The 15,841-nt window shown below is 46.1% G+C and overlaps 2 protein-coding genes across 15 annotated transcripts in view; one reads left to right on the top strand and one right to left on the bottom strand.

Moving 5' to 3' along the window:
- The window catches only part of Oxnad1 (oxidoreductase NAD binding domain containing 1), a 106,072-nt gene that overhangs the window by 61,220 nt on the left and 29,011 nt on the right, over positions 1-15,841 (top strand). For 5 of the 13 annotated variants that reach the window (XR_013434424.1, XR_013434422.1, XR_013434421.1 and 2 more), the window contains exon 10: positions 860-1,042. The exons of 7 other annotated variants lie outside the window; for them this stretch is intronic. The gene's annotated coding sequence lies outside the window, so the exon portion shown is untranslated. Of the gene's footprint in view, positions 1-859; positions 11,542-15,841 lie in introns of those variants that run through there. One more of the 13 variants, XM_078038316.1, reaches the window with a different exon arrangement.
- Rftn1 (raftlin, lipid raft linker 1) overlaps positions 5,055-15,841 on the bottom strand; it is a 195,489-nt gene continuing 184,702 nt past the window's right edge. For both annotated transcript variants that reach the window (XM_005317250.5, XM_040289832.2), the window contains 3 exons: positions 15,294-15,397; positions 14,240-14,321; positions 5,055-6,385 (listed from right to left, as the gene is read on the bottom strand). In XM_005317250.5, coding sequence (XP_005317307.2) covers positions 5,987-6,385; positions 14,240-14,321; positions 15,294-15,397 — 585 coding nt within the window. In that variant the 3' untranslated portion in view covers positions 5,055-5,986. The remainder of the gene's footprint in view (positions 6,386-14,239; positions 14,322-15,293; positions 15,398-15,841) is intronic.

The raw sequence follows: 15,841 nt of genomic DNA, 5'->3' as shown, positions 1-15,841 counted from the left end.
AGTGGAATGTCTGGAGTCTTGGGCAGTCCAAATTCAGACAGGAGGTATTTTCTGCATATGGTTCCTGGTCACAGCCTCTTGGGGAATGATATGACTTCCTTTTCCAGAGCTAGGATACTTCTCTAGTTAGAAGTGTCCTGTGATTTCTAGTACCTGTGCTGATAGTTTGCTGGGATCCTTTCTTCCAGCTTTACCTCTGTAGAGTTGGGCCACAGGTTCTATGTTTCTATTTAGGTTTTTGTCCCACCTCTCAGGATCTCCCATAATCACCTCAATATGCCACTGTACATCTGTTGCTTTGGTGTTTCTTTGTGCAGGAGCATGAGTGCTAGGTGCCTCTAATATACAATCTTGCTATTGCCTCTCATTTTAATACATTCTGTATATTTTTTACTACTTTATTTCCAGGTTATTTAAACATAGCTTAGATGCTTGGTGTTATACCTTCACTTTTACAGGCAGCATTGGAAAATAGTAAATCTAGGGCTTAACCCAGTTTTGGTTGATGCTCTATTAGTCATTGAACATAACAGCAGTACCTCTCCAATGCCAAGTGTTTTATCTCAGTAAATTGCCCCATAATATTTGTCAGGAAGAGTGAATGATGATCTCCCATTTTACTAACAAGGGTAATGAGACCAAGTGGATGGACTGCTTGCCTGAGGTCAACATGACTAGGGAGAGTGACAAGGTCTACAGAACTTGGTTGTCTCTCATTAGAGGACGTTGCTGTCTTAGCCCCAGACTTCTTCCAGAATCCTCTATACTACTAAATGGGGGATCTTTTTTTAAAAAAGAAAAAAAAAACAACCAAAACATTCATTTCCAGAGCTTTCAAACTTTGTTTTAATGTATCCAGGCTTATTTGTTCTTAAGGAGCCTAGAGAGAAGAAACCCAAAATGAATTAGAATGGTTGGTTTTGTGGTTTGATGGAAAGAACATGGTGCCAAGCTTCTGGAAACCTCGGTCATTTCTTTTCTACAATTTGCTGACTTTGTGACTCAGTCCACCTTTCTCTTGTTGGCCACTTTCCTTATCAAGGTGAGTAGGACTATGCAATTTAAGTCCTTTTCAGCTTTACCTCTCCACAATTTCATAGTGGAAAATGGGCTTTAGAGAGCAAGGGGAATTGAGGTTGACCTTCTGTTGAGAGATGATTAAGATGTGTCTTAACTGGCTTCACATATTTAATTATTGCAATGACTTGTTTGTATCTCTAATATTGACAGAAATATCTTGGAATAAAGCAAGAGAAAAGTTTGACTTGATGTAGAGGACTTCTATACTGCTGATTAAATTCAGGAGTCGGGGTCTAAGAGAAAGGGTAGAATCGCCATCAGTGAAAAAACTAGCATTCGTCTATTGGGGCTTAAAGTGGACTTAACTGAGACAGGATGAATTGATAGTTTGACAGGTATTAACTTAGGCATTTGGATCCAGAAATTGGCCGGTTTTCTTGGGGTTGTGACTCACCTAGCATGCATGAGGCACTGGGTTTGATCTTCAGCACCCCATAAAGGTATTGTGTCCATCTACACCTAGAAAACCATTTTTTTGTTCTCACAAGAAGGTTGGAAGTACCCAGGACCAAATATTCAGAGAGGTCCATTTTACAGCTTCCCCTGAGAAGTGAAATATGTCTTACCATTATTAAGCCTTAAGAGCAACAGAAAAGTACTAGTTACAGAAGTGTTTTACTGTATGTTATAGGGTTACAAACTTTTACCTGTCAAAAGGGCATGTTAAGCTGTTCCTAACTAATCCAGTTTCTGCAATTGTCAATCAGGGTGGCTTCCCTCAGGTGCTTAGCTGAGGGTATAACCTCAGGCATTCAGAGTTGAATCAGGCACTTCAATTTTTGGAAGAGTTGCACAAGAGCAGACTTAGTTCATCAGAAGGCATCAGACTTTTCTAGTGACTTTGTTGACTAATGCTGAAAACATCTGTGCAAGCAATGGCTATCTCACTAGAATGTGTGTTACTTCCCCTCTCAAATCAGCCCCCTTTTCTGCTATAGGCCACCAGTGTGTCCACCATTCTCAAATAGTGTCATTTCCCTGATTTTAAAACTGACTAGAAACCCCACCCCCAGTTGCACTTGGCACAGTGGTTCAGGAGGTCGAGAAAGGAGGATAGCCTCAGCAACTTAGTGAGACTGTCTGAAAATTTTAAAAAGGGAGGCTGCTGGAGATGTAGCTCAGTGGTAAATTGCCCCTGAGTTAAATCCCCAGTACCTACCCCTCCCCAAATAAACTTCCTCCCAAACTGCCTGTGCTTGAGTAAGTGTCCCATCAGTTTGGCAGGCCCGGGGAAGCAAGCACCAACTGGGTTCCCAGAGCCAGCTGTTGTAGAACTGGGGTTAGTCATTTCTGTAGCCAGGACTAAGAAAACCATCAACAGGAACCTGTGCTGAACATTGCTTTGCTTCCTTCTCTAGCAATAAACACCTCAGAAATCACAGCCAAGGGTTTAATACGTCTTGTCCTTAGATCTAACATCCACATGCTTCCCTGTTCCAAACTCTGGGAATCAGGTACAGGAAGCACAGACTCTCCTGGGAAGCTGTATCAGTCATTTTGATGGGTCATTGAGCGGGCAGAGTGCACTACACTGCTTATAGTCTGGCAGGGCCACTGGAAGTCAGCGCCCCAGCTCCTGGCTGCCCACTTCCACCTCTTGCCAACCCTTTCGCAGCTTCCTCTTTATCTCATACTGCTGAGCCCCAGCAGAGTGCCCGGGTCACTGTTCGCTGCAGCATTCACCCCACATTGAGGATGAGTTCACCTAAAATGTTGCATGAGTGATGAGCTTAGGTACAATATAATCCTAAGAAGGCCTGCCACTACTAAAAAATATTCCCCAAAGACAGTGATAGAAACCAGGCCCTGATTGACTTGGTCCAAGTACTAGATAAAAGAGGCAATGGAATTGGTATGCCTCCTGCTGAAGCTTTTTTAAAGGTGTTCTCCTCAAGCATCAACTTGAGTAAAATAGGATTAGCTTGAAAATTTGAAAAACTCATATTTAACTGAAACTTTTTGGTTACTTATAATCACTACCAAATAAGTTAGGACTTTATAAATATTACGATAGCATTTCTATTAAGGGTAGAATATATTATGCTTCAGTATCAGACAAACCTGAACATCTCAGTGGTGTGGGTTAGAACAAAGGTTATGTAACAGTCATCATGGTCCATCTTGAAATATGTCAGGGGTGCTGAAAATAAAGGTCTAAGTGTTCTAGGTGTTTTTAAAGATCGGCCTCCTAAGTGGCTTATATCCCATCTGTTCATGGTCCCAAACTGCAAGAATAGGAGCCCATGGATCCTGGGCAAGTCTACCATGTGTATTTCCTGTCAGTCTGTGGATAGTAGCTGATCAGTGCTAAGTACTTCACGACCATCTTTATGCTCACAAAAATCTGATAAAAAGGGGCTAAAGGTACTCACCTTAATACTTGAGAATGCAGAAATGAACCTGAAGTTACATGCATAGATTGCGCGTCCTAACCAGTTCTGTCCAGTTCCGAAGCTTGGAGGGGCTTTTCTATCATATGAGCCCTACATAAAATAGCATCACCACTTGATACAGATTTCCTCCTGCTCTCCAAGTATCAGTACTTTAACTTTGTGGCCCTGTCACTTGAGAGCAATATACCTACATTTCTTTAAACATATGGGGCAAGAATTTATCTCCTTCCTCTTCCTGACCTTGCAGAGGTGCCCGAGTGAATCTTGGAAATACTTTCTTAGTGAAAGAATTGGAATTCATCCCTCGCTTCCTAGGAATGTCACTTCAGTCACCCGATCACCCTCAACCCCCATTCCAACAGCCACAACCTCACAGACACTACATGCACAAGCTACCCAAATGATGACCTTCCACCCTGTCACAAGATGATTTCCTTCAGGAATCCTCCCATGTGCAGGATATTGGGATTGAGTTTTAGAGCCTTACCATTTGGAAAAAGCATTTTATTTCCTGAAGAAAAAGCTAGGATTCCACTCAGAGATCCTGTGGCTATTGGTTCTCAACCTGGGCCACACCTTAGAATCCCCAGGACGCTTATGAAAATCCCCATGGCCAGGCCACTGCCGAGACCTTTCATTCAGTCTGGGAGTAGGCCCTGGGCATCAGTATTTTTTTAAAGCTCCTCCAGTGTAATTCAGGAGGTACCAATTTGAGAATCTCCACTGTAGACTGATGTTTTGCGAGAATCAGCAGGAGTGTAGAAGACGGAGGAAAAAAAAATCAAGACTTTCTGGAATTATTTGTTAGCCTGACACTAGGGCAAACTCTGAGGAATTCAAATTAGTTACAGTCACCTTTATTTTTTTTTCCCAAACACAGCAAATATAGCCAACATAAATGCCAATTAATAATGGAAAAATGTACCCACAGTTGAATAAGGTCTTCCAGCCTGGGATTGTATACTAAAAGTTTCTAGAGTGGTTTTCATCCAGCCTCTTAGGAATAGTATTTTTTTTTTTTTCAAAATAATGATCCTTTAAGCTTTGTGCCCAGAAAGACTTGTATTAAGTCAAAATGTTAAGATATTAATGACAGTATAATTGCGGAAAATGTCATTTTTAAAACTAGGTATCTTTAAGAAAAAAGTCTAGAACTGGGCCTTCAACCCTTCTGAGGGTTGGGTGGGGGTTTGTCAAGAGGGAACCACTAAATGATACAGCTGTACAAAGTTCTTAATTCTCTTTACAAACATTACAGATGAGTTTTATTTTAATAAAAGCTTGGGAGCATGCTTAAAGTGGGGTTTTTGGTTTGTTTAGGAAGGTATCCATCTCTAACCCCCATGCCCCCTTTGCTTACCTGGTGGCATTTAAATGTTTTTCATCTTTCTACAGACAATGAGAAAGCACAGCATGCCTAGCTGGCTCTATAGTGTTCCATAGGAGCTTTGTTCTCTTCCCACAAATCATCAAGCTGCCAGGAGTTAGAAACTTATAAAACCTGAATAAAGGATGAGGAGTGGAGTCCTTTGGACATTAGGCCAGGACTTTTGTTGTCACATGATAAATACTCACAAGGCATTAAACTCAGATGATTTATTGCTTTAAGTAACTAAACAAGAGACGGACTGTTATTTCAGTCAAGACAATCGGCATTCTCTCTCCAAGGTTTGCCAGATGCGTCTACTTAAAGCCTTAACAATACTTTCTGAACAATATAAACACATGAGACACAGCATACATGGGTAACAACTTGGCCAATGATACACTGATTAAAATAGCACATAACAATGGCACCCAGCCAGCCTAGATGCTCTGAAATGACAGAAGTAACATTCATAGGATGTGCTGAATACAAAAAAATTTTTTTGGCATTAATACTAACACAGCACACCTTTAAACATTCTGTAAGAGTAGGTGTACAAAGACTCACCTCTTCATTTCCAAATTGCAAGTATCCGACTGTTTTAAGAAAAGCCAGGAGGCTGGGCACCTCCCCTCCCAAATGCTGTCACTTTCTTTGCCAAAGCAGCAGGGGTCTAGCTGGAGAAGAGCCCATAGGGCTCTAGGGGGTAGTTAAAAGTCCCCAGGTAGCTGCTGTGCAAAGCAGTAGGGGACAGATACTGCTCTGGCAGGGTGGGAAGGGAACAACAGCCTTGGTTTAGAGCCAGGGATGGCCATAGATTTGACCCAGATTCACCCTGGTGGTCCTTTGCGGGTGGTGTAGGCACTGGATGGTCCAGACCCTCCCTCAGGAGGAGTGGTGGAGCCAGAGCTGGGCCTCCAACCCTGAGGTCTAAAGGAAGTAACCTGACCTAGCATTCTAACACAGGGTCATTATGCCACCCTCCAATCAGATGTGCAGAAACCAACACTGTCAGAGACCCGGCCTGGGTAAGCTCACAAGGAGAGGTCAAGCCAAAGGGTAATATACAACACCAGGGCAAACCGGCTGCTGGCAAGATGCCTCTGGTTTGCCAGATCATCTAGCTTCAGCATAACCTGCCTAAGACTCAGTTTTCTTCTGCTGGAGCAGGTTCTCCAGCAACTTCCTCTGCACCCCTATTCCCAGCATCCTCTCCAGGATTGGAGTGCCTACAGGCCACTGGGGCCCTGGTGAAGCTGGCAGGACCATTCTGCACAGCCCCACACTCTGCAGGCTCCCCTCCCAGATAGCTGGCAGGGGCCATCTCCTCTCCTCTGACCTCTTGAACAGGAACCTTCATCTCAGAGGCACCATCTTCCTGTTGCCTGTCCAGCACACAGTTTCCCACATCTCCATCTTTAGAGAACTGGTCTTCTAAATTCTTCTCATTTTCTTCTGCTAGTCGTTTGTCTCTGGCACTGAGTTTACCTTTGGATTTCCTCATCTGCCTGCTGTGTATGTCTTCTCGGGAGAATCGCCACTGAAACTGGAAATCACGAGAATGGGATAAATACACAGCCTCTCTGCCCTCAGCTTCCTGCCCAAATCAACTGACCAAACCCAACTGCCATGATTCCTAAGTCAACACCAACCCCATCTATCCATCTGTTCATGTCTTACAGGGAGTGGATTCTAAACGTGGATTTGGGGGTGCTGTGGGGTGTGTGTTCTGATGCATCCCTTACCAATGTGGCAAAAGAAGTCCTGAAATCCTGTTATTTGGAGTGCCAGGAATAGCTCCTTAGGGCCATTTTTGCAGCTACTCATTTCCATTCTGAGCATACTGTGGGTTCCTAACTAAGCTTACTAAGTTAGGAACAGCTGTTCCTATGTCACCCAGAGCCCTCTGCAGGACTGATTCTTTCCTCAGCTGGAAGGACTGCTGCCAGCCCTCACACCATCTTGCCTATGGTCCCTCCTCTGCCCATGGTGACCTAGAACAGCTAGTCCAGGTGGTATGTAACAGCTCATCACCTTGACCTAACTCTGAAAGGCCATCCCAGCTCTAGAGCCACCTAGGGGCTTGTGACTGCATCATAGCCCAGGTTTTCCCTCTGCCCCCTCCTCCACCCACCAGATGTCTTCAGGGCACACCCTCCAAAAACTTCCTCCACCCAAACAGAGCTGAGCAAAGAACCCTGGTCTCATCAAAGCTCTGCAGCAAGACTGCCCAGGAGAGGCCCAGCCCTGCCACTCCCTGGACAGATTGCTCAACTTGTTTTCTCATCTGTGACCCACAGGATACACAGGGGCTTTCATTTTCAGTTCCCACCATAGTTACTTCCTTCCACTTCAGCTGAACCACAGTGGTGACACCAAATATGTACTTTAATTAGACACTGTGATTGAAGGAAGCCTTCGGTTCCTACAGTGTATCACATGGCTAGAGAAGGGGGCCCAGGAATGCAATTGCACCATCAGTGGGAAACTTACCATGCACATACTTATGAGTACTTTGCTATGAAAAACCGAACACATGTAAATTTTTAAAAACCAGCCTACCTTTGCAGAGTTTCCCGTGGCAGAGATCAATTTCCTTAAATAAAACATATGCCTAAACACAAGATACTGAGATTTGATGCATTATGGGATTCCCTGGATTTTAACCCCTTTTGGACAAAACTGGTAAATTTGAGTATTCCATCAAAGTAGGGAAAAAGGAGTGAAATACATGTTGAGGTCAGGATTTGACATGTATCTCATTCTCCTCTACCCAACCCCAAATAAGTTCACTTTACAATGTTGGATGGGTTTCCCCCTTTGTCACTCATTGCTTGGGACACTTATACTGCAGACTTTCCTTTGGGGACGGTTGGAACTTCTTCCACCCAAGCTACCCATTTCCCATGGTAGGCTCACTCCACAGGCTAAGTGGCACCTCAGACCCTACTCAGCTTGTAGATGTGCACACTTCAGCCAAGACTGCCCAGCAGGCATTTTAAGGAGCCACCATCCACCAGAGGAGGCCACCAATTTCAGGCCTCAGTGGCTGCTGCTGCCTGCCACACTGATGCCTTATGATATGCAGTTGCCATTACACCTTGATTCCAGCCCAAATGGAATAGCCCTTTTAAAAAATGGACATCCCCAAGTAGTCAGAACCTCTTCCCATTTTACATATTTTTAGAGAGGTCAGTTAAGCCTGCCTGTATATAAATAATCCTCAGAGAGGTGGTCAACTATTGAAATCAGAGGAAATTTTACTTGTGCAATTGTTTTGGCTAAGAGGCCCTTCATGCTAAAATGTCAAAGTGCTGTGGCAGCTAAGCCCCAAGTTAAATGCATTCTGGTATTTGTTAGCTGTCGGTTCTTGGGCAATGATTACCCTCTGAATCTCTTGTCTAAAACAGTTCCTCTCTAAAATAGTTGTCTCTGGGCCAGGGTCTGTCCACGCCATGGCTGATGTGAACAGCACCCTCTGCAATTGTGTGGTGCACTGCCACCAGCCAGACCTTCCACTCTCAAGACTTGTCAGTTTCTAACATGATCCCAGATATCTTCTCAGGGACTGCTCTTGCCAAATATGCAGAACTCCCACAGTCCCCTCTGGATGCCTGGCCACATTGTTTCCTGTTCACATTTTGTTGATCTCTGACAGTTGTCAAGACTGTCAAAGAAGTACACAGGCCGTGGGAAGGCCCATGGCAAGCACACCAGCCACTTTCTCCAGGACTCTTCCTGGACTATTGGGAAGAGAAAGATCTTAAACTGTCAGTGGTGAGCTGCGTGGGAACAGCCACTTTCTGTCCTTCAGTGTCATCATGGAAAAATCTACCAAGCCAGTCACCTTCTAGGACTACAGTTGTCTGTGCCTTCAGATGGATTTGTGGGTGACCTCATGACTCCTACCACAGCTGTCGTGGGTGCTGCAGACAGATTCCCAGGAAGCTCTGACCTAGGCCTTCCCTTTTCCTTTGTTTCTCCTTGACCAGGGAAGGCTCTCAGGGAGAGACAGTGGCTCAAACTCAGGGGATACATAATCTGGAAGCAGAATGTTGAGGGTCACAAAGGCAGACTGCCTTAGAACAGATGCTAAGGAACAGGAACATACCAAAAGAGCCACTGTGTCAATCTGGATCACAGGTTCTCATTTCCATGAATTCCAAAGCAAGACCCTCATTCAGCATTATTAGTGCTGTTTTAAAGGTGATCACAGAGATTCAGAAAGGTTATGCAACTTGCCCCAAATCACACAGGTGGAAAATAGTGCTGGAATTCAAACTCTGCTTTTTCCAGCTCCACCCTTTTAAGCCTTTCTTTCTTGGCTAAAGGCCTTAGTCTCTTGCTTCTGAGAGAAGTGAGAGGAAGTGACAGGAGAGGCTATACCTTTGAAATACTTAGCCCAAAGCATGATGCCTCAGCCTTCAGGCCTTACAAGGACGAAATGTATCTGCTAGGTCAGATGCTGGGCTCATTAGGTTGAGTAATGAGCTAATCAGAGTCCAGACTCAACTGCCATTAAAAATACTTTGGTTTTGCTTATTACAAACAAGTATCTACACTGAATTCTCCTTGACAGGCAACCCCCCCCCCCGCCCCGCAAATACCAGGGATGAAACCCAGGGTTACCACTGAACCACATCCCTTGTCCTTTTAGAGATTAGCCCAAGCAACTCGGCAAGATCCTAAGTTGCTGAGGCTAACTTTGAACCAGCAATGCTCCTGCCTCAGCCTCCTGAGCTGCTGGGATTATAGGAATGCACTATCACACCCTGCAACAGGCACATTAAAAAAAAAGAATTAGTATAAAATTAGAATGGAGGTCCCCGGGTGATTCTGAAAAGGGGTCCTAACTGTTCACTAAGACCCTGGCACTTTGCCCTCAGCAGACACCAGGATCACTGAAGGGCTCCTTCAAACAGCTGCTCTGTTCCAGAGGGTCTAACCCTGTAGGCATGGGGAGGGAAGGCAGACTTCGAGTCTGACAAATTCCAGGGTGATGATGATACTGCCAGTCAATGGACCACATTTTGAAACCCACTTAACTAAGAAAAAACAACTGGGCAGGGCTTAGCCATTCAGGAAATATATGGGGAGAAAAAAACCCATCTCCCAGCCCTCTCTTTGCCATCAGGGAATAGCTTCCTCCATACCCTTCCCTTCCACCTTCTACCTGTCTCCTTCACCATGCAGGCCTTGCTCTTTATCCTTTAAACAGAGGACAGTCACAGTTCTAAATAAACAAAGACCTCAAGATCCCAAGGCTCAAAAAGGAGACACCTCAGAAAGCAAGGAGAGGCTAGGGGTAAGTGTCTTTGGCCTACCCCAGTGTGTTCTACATTCTGAGAAGTACAAGGAAAAATCTGAGCTCAACCACCAATTGGCTAGGAAAACAGCCTGCAGAGTCAGGGTCTTCCCAAACCAGATTATGTGCAACACCTGAGTGTGCCCCGAATCCAGGGCTCCTTCAAACTTGGAGAACTGAGAGAAGAAAATCCTTGGCTTTACAGTAGTGTATGTCCAGAGTTCAGCAGGGGAGCTAATGGATTTAAATTGCACGGTTTAATAAGTTATATATTTGTCCACTTCAAGCATTTTAGCTGGAAGACTTCTGAATAGTAGAAATCACCTTTTCCCTTTGAAGGAGTTTAGTATTTGCTTTGAAAAATCACACATACACAGAGGTTTCTTTCAAATGCTGAAAGGTCTTGGAGAATTTTGTCCACGTTGCTCATTAAAAGAGGACCCGATGCGCCACATCCTTGATTTGGCGATCCTGCAATTTCTTTCAAAAGTTTCAGTGCTAGATTGGAATGTACATGTTCTGGGCTCTGAAGTTTGATTACTCATTCATTGATTCAATAGATATTTTCACCAACAAAAATCCAGGTACTGGGTGAACAGTAATCAAAGGGAAAAGTCTTTGCTCTCGTAGAATGAATGTCTGACTACCAGGAGAGAATAAATCAAAGAGCATAAATCACGAGAGATCCACAGGAGAGCTCTGCACGGTTCTTCTGCACCGTGTTGTGAAGAAGCCTGGCTTGGCCTCAATTGAGAGAGGTGTCCTGAGAAAAGGATGCCCGAGTGGAGATGAAATGGAAGAGTGTATCCTAGGCGAGGGGACAGCCAAAGCAAGGCTGAGAGAGCATGGGCGCTGGGATGCAGAGTAAGGGGCTGGCAGAAGTAAGAGGGGGCCAGATCACATAGGGCCATGGATGGCTTCAAGAGTTTTATTAGCTCAATTCACAATAGCTAAACTGTGGAACCAACGTACACACCCTTCAACAGATGGATGGATAAAGAAACTGGTGTATATACACAATGGAATATTACTCAGCATTAAAAGAGAATGAATTATGGCATTTGCAGGTCAATGGAGAATATCACATTAAGTGAAGTAAGCCAATCCCAAAAAACCAAAGGCTGAATGTTCTGATAAGTGGATGCTGATCCATAATGGAGGGGCATGGGGGGAAATGGAGGAACTCTGATAGGACAAAAAGGAGGGAGGTGTCGGAAGAGGGCATGAGGGGAGGAAACATGGTGGAATGAGATGGACATCACCTATGGTGCGACGATACACGGTGTGCAACCAAAGAAATGTAAAGTTGTGCTGCAGTTGTGTACATTGAATCAAAATGCATTTTGCTGCCATATATACCTAATTAAAATAAATAAAAAGAATATCCCCTCCCTCCATGGATTGCTTTAGATCACTAGTATGGTTGGTATGGGGGAAAAAAAGTTTCTAGGGCCTAAAGTTGACAGGTCTTAAGGGTAAGCTAAATACAGTGGGAAGGAGAGGTCAAGTCAGGGAGGACCCCCAGGTGGGCAAGTGTTGTTCCTCTAGAAGGGGCCGGGTGGGCCAGGTAGGGAGGGGCAAAGTCCTGTGCATGCTCTTGGATGGAGCAAGTGAGAGGAGGGAAGGCACTGCAGTCCCATGCAAAGCAAGGGCTGAAAACGCAGATGTAACAGCATTGAGGTCCTGAGTGAAGCCCTGGGACAGAAGATTTTCTGAGAAAACTCTTGAGAGAGGAGAGAATCCCAAGGAACTTGGAGTATCAGAACACGGTGGGACAGATCCAAGAGAAAACGGTGTGACACACACTGTCAAGAGCTGTGGGTTCCATCATGAGGACTAGATGGAATTACCAGGGGACACAGACTGAGGGGGCTGAGGCAACAATGATGGAGACAAAGAGATACATCGAGTTCGGAAGATGCATAAAGATGTTTAGTGGCAAATTCCCCTCTTCCTGGGACTATACCAGTGAGGTGACTTGGAGGTCTCACAAGAGCACAAGTACTTGACACCATGCACCTCCAATCTTGAAATGATGCAGGCACATTAAAAGAGAAAGCAGTCTACCTGCATTTATTATAGAGCCGATTAGGTCTGGAAGTTATTACTAAATTGGTGGTGTGTGGGGGGGGGGTCCTCCCATCTTCTCCAGTTTTTCCCCCAAAGAAAGGCAGTTCTGCCTTCTTGGGGATTGAATGCTGTGTTGCTCTGTTACTGAGCTACATCCTCAGCCTTTTTTTGAGACAAGGTCTAAGTTACTGAGGCTGGCCTCAAACTTTCATTCTCCTGCCTTAGCTTCCTGAGTCACTGGGATCACAGGTGCACACTACCATACCCAGCCTGGCTCAAATTGGCCACTGACTTGCCCCTGCCAGGCCAGGGCCTTCCTACTGAAGTCAAATTGCACCACAGGCAGACACCTGGAAGGAAAGACAGCACTGTCTCCTTAAGGGCTGAAGCCAGATTCCTTTCAGCGTTTGGCAGGAGAACTCTTATGCACTGCTTGTTGAATGTCACTTTCTCTGAGTGATGTCATCCCGTGAGCCTGTGGCAGAGCAGTACTGACAGCGGTCTGTGGCCATCTATCTTCCAGCCGGTAGCTGACTGCTCCTGGTGGTTAATAGTGGATCAGTGACTGCCTGCTGGTCCACTGCTGCTGTCACCTGTCACATTACCATCCCAGAGCCTGGAGAGAGCCCTTCCTCTGCACTCCAGCCCATCTGGCTTTGCGTCCCCATCGCCTTGGCATTCCTTCCGTGAGTGGGCACCCCCTGGATTTGTTGGCTGGTGAGGGGCTACTCCAATCTGTTCACTGGCTGGATGCTCCTGCCTGGGCCTCTGTGTCCAGAAAACACAAGGAACCAACCAAGAGTGGGGAACCTAGAGATGGTACAACTGTGCAGAGCTGACCAGGTCAGGCAAGTTCTGTCCAGAGTATGACCTTCACCATCAGAATGGAGTAAAGCAGATCCAGGTGACACCTAACTGGAGCTTTGGTGGATTCCCTCAAGTGCCTGGACTCATACTGAACAACTGGTGATACACCCACAATATATCACATTAGCTTTCACAAAATACCTGAGAAAAATCAACTTAAAAGGAGGGAAAGATTTATTTTGGCTCACGGTTTCAAAGGAGGTTGTGGTTGGCTGACACCAGTGTTTTGGGGCAGCATCAGGTAGAGGATGGCAAAGGAGCTGCTCACTTTCTGGTGTCCAGAAAACAGACAGGAAGGGGCCAGGTCCCTGTAGCCCCATCAAGGGCATGCTCAATGACCTAATTTCCTCCCCCTAGACTTCCTCCCAGTAGCTCCATCAGCTGGAACCAAGCCTTCCACACGTGAGCCACTGATGGATATTTAACACACAGGTAAAGGCTGCAAAGCATGGGGGTGTGAAGCCTTAGAGTCACCCGGCCCAAGGGGAGGACTTGAACTTAGCTTTAGAAAACAGCAGATTCTGAGAATGGCCACAGTCTCTTAGTGCAGCTGTACCCAGAACAGTTCATGAGAAGTCTAGCAAGAGGGAAAAGACCCTGGGAATCCCTGACCACAGCCTGGTCTGAGGACTTGCTGCCACATGCTATGACTCGCCTCCATTTGTATCACCAGCTGTTACTGTGGCCATCCATCCTTGACAGGTCAGAGCCTGTCAAGAAGGGACTCTGGCAGAGTCTCTTTGCCAAGATCAGCAAACATCTATGTCCTAAGGATCAAACGTGCAAGCCAGAGCGCCAATCAGTGGGATTGTAGTGGGATTAAGAGACACAGAAGCCAGCCACATCTTGAGCTCAAGCTATCCCCACCCCAGTCAGACTACAGCTGATGTGTTACCCCCGATTTTGGCATTGTGGGACTATCTGGTATCTGTGGGGGTCCAGAAAAGCCTCTGTCCCCCCATCCAACCTGGCCCTCAGGAGGTTGGTAGAATAGCCCTCCAGTCCCCTCAGTAGCCTCAGGTGTGATTCAGTCTGTCAAGGAGCTCAGGTGTTCCCTGGGCTCCGAAAGCACTTGAAAGTTGGAGCAGGCTGCCCATCCAGCTGCTGTGGGAAATGCACTAGAAGATGAAGAGCTGTTGAAACCCAGAAGTTTCTTACCTTTGATTCCTTCTTCTTGATTTTCTGAGGTAGACATGGTCTCTGAAGAAAGACAATCTGCTTGGTGGAGATGCTCCCTTCCCTACAACACAGTGAGCTGAGACTGAGTCATGTTACACCGGAGGAACCCCAAATCTAGCCTGGGTGCTACAGTCCCCAACTTCATGACAGTGGGCACCATCTTGCTATATGCCTGCATTGCGTGCCTGAGCCTGTGTCAGCCAGGCCCTCCTGTAATGGCTGGAGAGCCCACTGCAGGGAAAGCACCACCAGATGGTGAAAGAAATGGCCCCACTCCACTCACCCACCCCCAGTCTGGGGGCCATCTCAGATGAACTGCAGAAGCATTCTGGGTATCCCTGCAAAGCAGGCTCCCTAGGTGAAAACTCCCTTCCCTTGATGTAAAGTAGCTGGCATCTTAGTCAAATGGGGACACACTGGTGAGACTCAGACTCAGAGGTGGGGTCTCTCCCAAGGCTACCTTTGGTAATTATGGCAGGGATGGGGGTGTAAATAAGGACCTGGGTGAAGAGCTCAGTCCTCAGCCATGAGGACAGCTGGCAGAAGTATGACCAATGTGAGCTCGTTCATAGCTCAGCTCCTACAGACATGCAGTGCCAGGTGGGTAGCACCATGGCAGCTGCCAATCACCTCTGACCCACACAAACAGAAGTGGTGAGGGTGGCTCATGCCTGTGACTCTGAGCTAACAATGACAGAAACAGTGTATAGGGGAGCATCGTTTTCTCTTGCCTCCACCCTTCTGGTTACCTTTTAAAATCTCTAAACTTGCAAACATCTTCTCACCACATTTGGCCCAGGTGGCTAATCTTAGGTCCCCTGGGCAGGACAGATTCCCTGAGCAGAAGGGGTAAAGAGGAGGTGTGTGTGAGAGTAGAGAAAGTGAAATTCTGGCTCTGCGCCTCCCAGTTGGAAGGTCAACACACCAGCTTCACAGGCTTGTCGCAGGATTAAGTCAGTCCTCCACATGGAGTGCTTGTTAGAACAGTGCCTAGCACGGAGGAGTAACTTCAATAACAACCAGTCATTGTTACCTGGTAGTCTTGACAACGGGAGTCGGTAGCACACAGGTGAGCTGCCAGCCATAGGCTGCCAGTGAGTTCAGCAGGGGCACGTAGTCAGTCTGAATCTCCACGCCCTGGGCAAAAAAATGCCACCATTAGCACCACTGCTGCCTCAAACCACCTCCAAGCCACAGGAGGCCACTGTTCCACCTACCAGCCCAACAAAGCCAAGAAGAGGTGCTCTGTTGTGTGCCCAAGAGTTAGATTTTAGAGCCAAACTGCCATCATGGGATTTCTTTCCAGGCCCTGACACAGTCTGTGTAGTTGGCAAGGAATTACAGCCAAAAGATTAATCCATTAATTTTGTTTTATTCTTGTCTGGACAAATAGCCTCCTGTGAGTTTCATTGAAGAAACACAATTACCTCGCCTCAAAGGCACATTCAGGGTCTATGATAACACACACTGCTCTGGATGATTTCAGAGTGTCATGGGGAGTTAAATTACATTTGACAAATGATCGAGTCATTTGCATCCAGTCTCAGCCTGGCACACATACATGCATGCACACGTGCACGC

The sequence above is a fragment of the Ictidomys tridecemlineatus genome, chromosome 2, assembly GCF_052094955.1.
Source record: "Ictidomys tridecemlineatus isolate mIctTri1 chromosome 2, mIctTri1.hap1, whole genome shotgun sequence".
NCBI lineage: Eukaryota > Metazoa > Chordata > Mammalia > Rodentia > Sciuridae > Ictidomys > Ictidomys tridecemlineatus.
The sequence above is the reverse complement of the archived record's forward strand: the minus strand, read 5'-3'. Positions and strand labels throughout refer to the sequence as shown.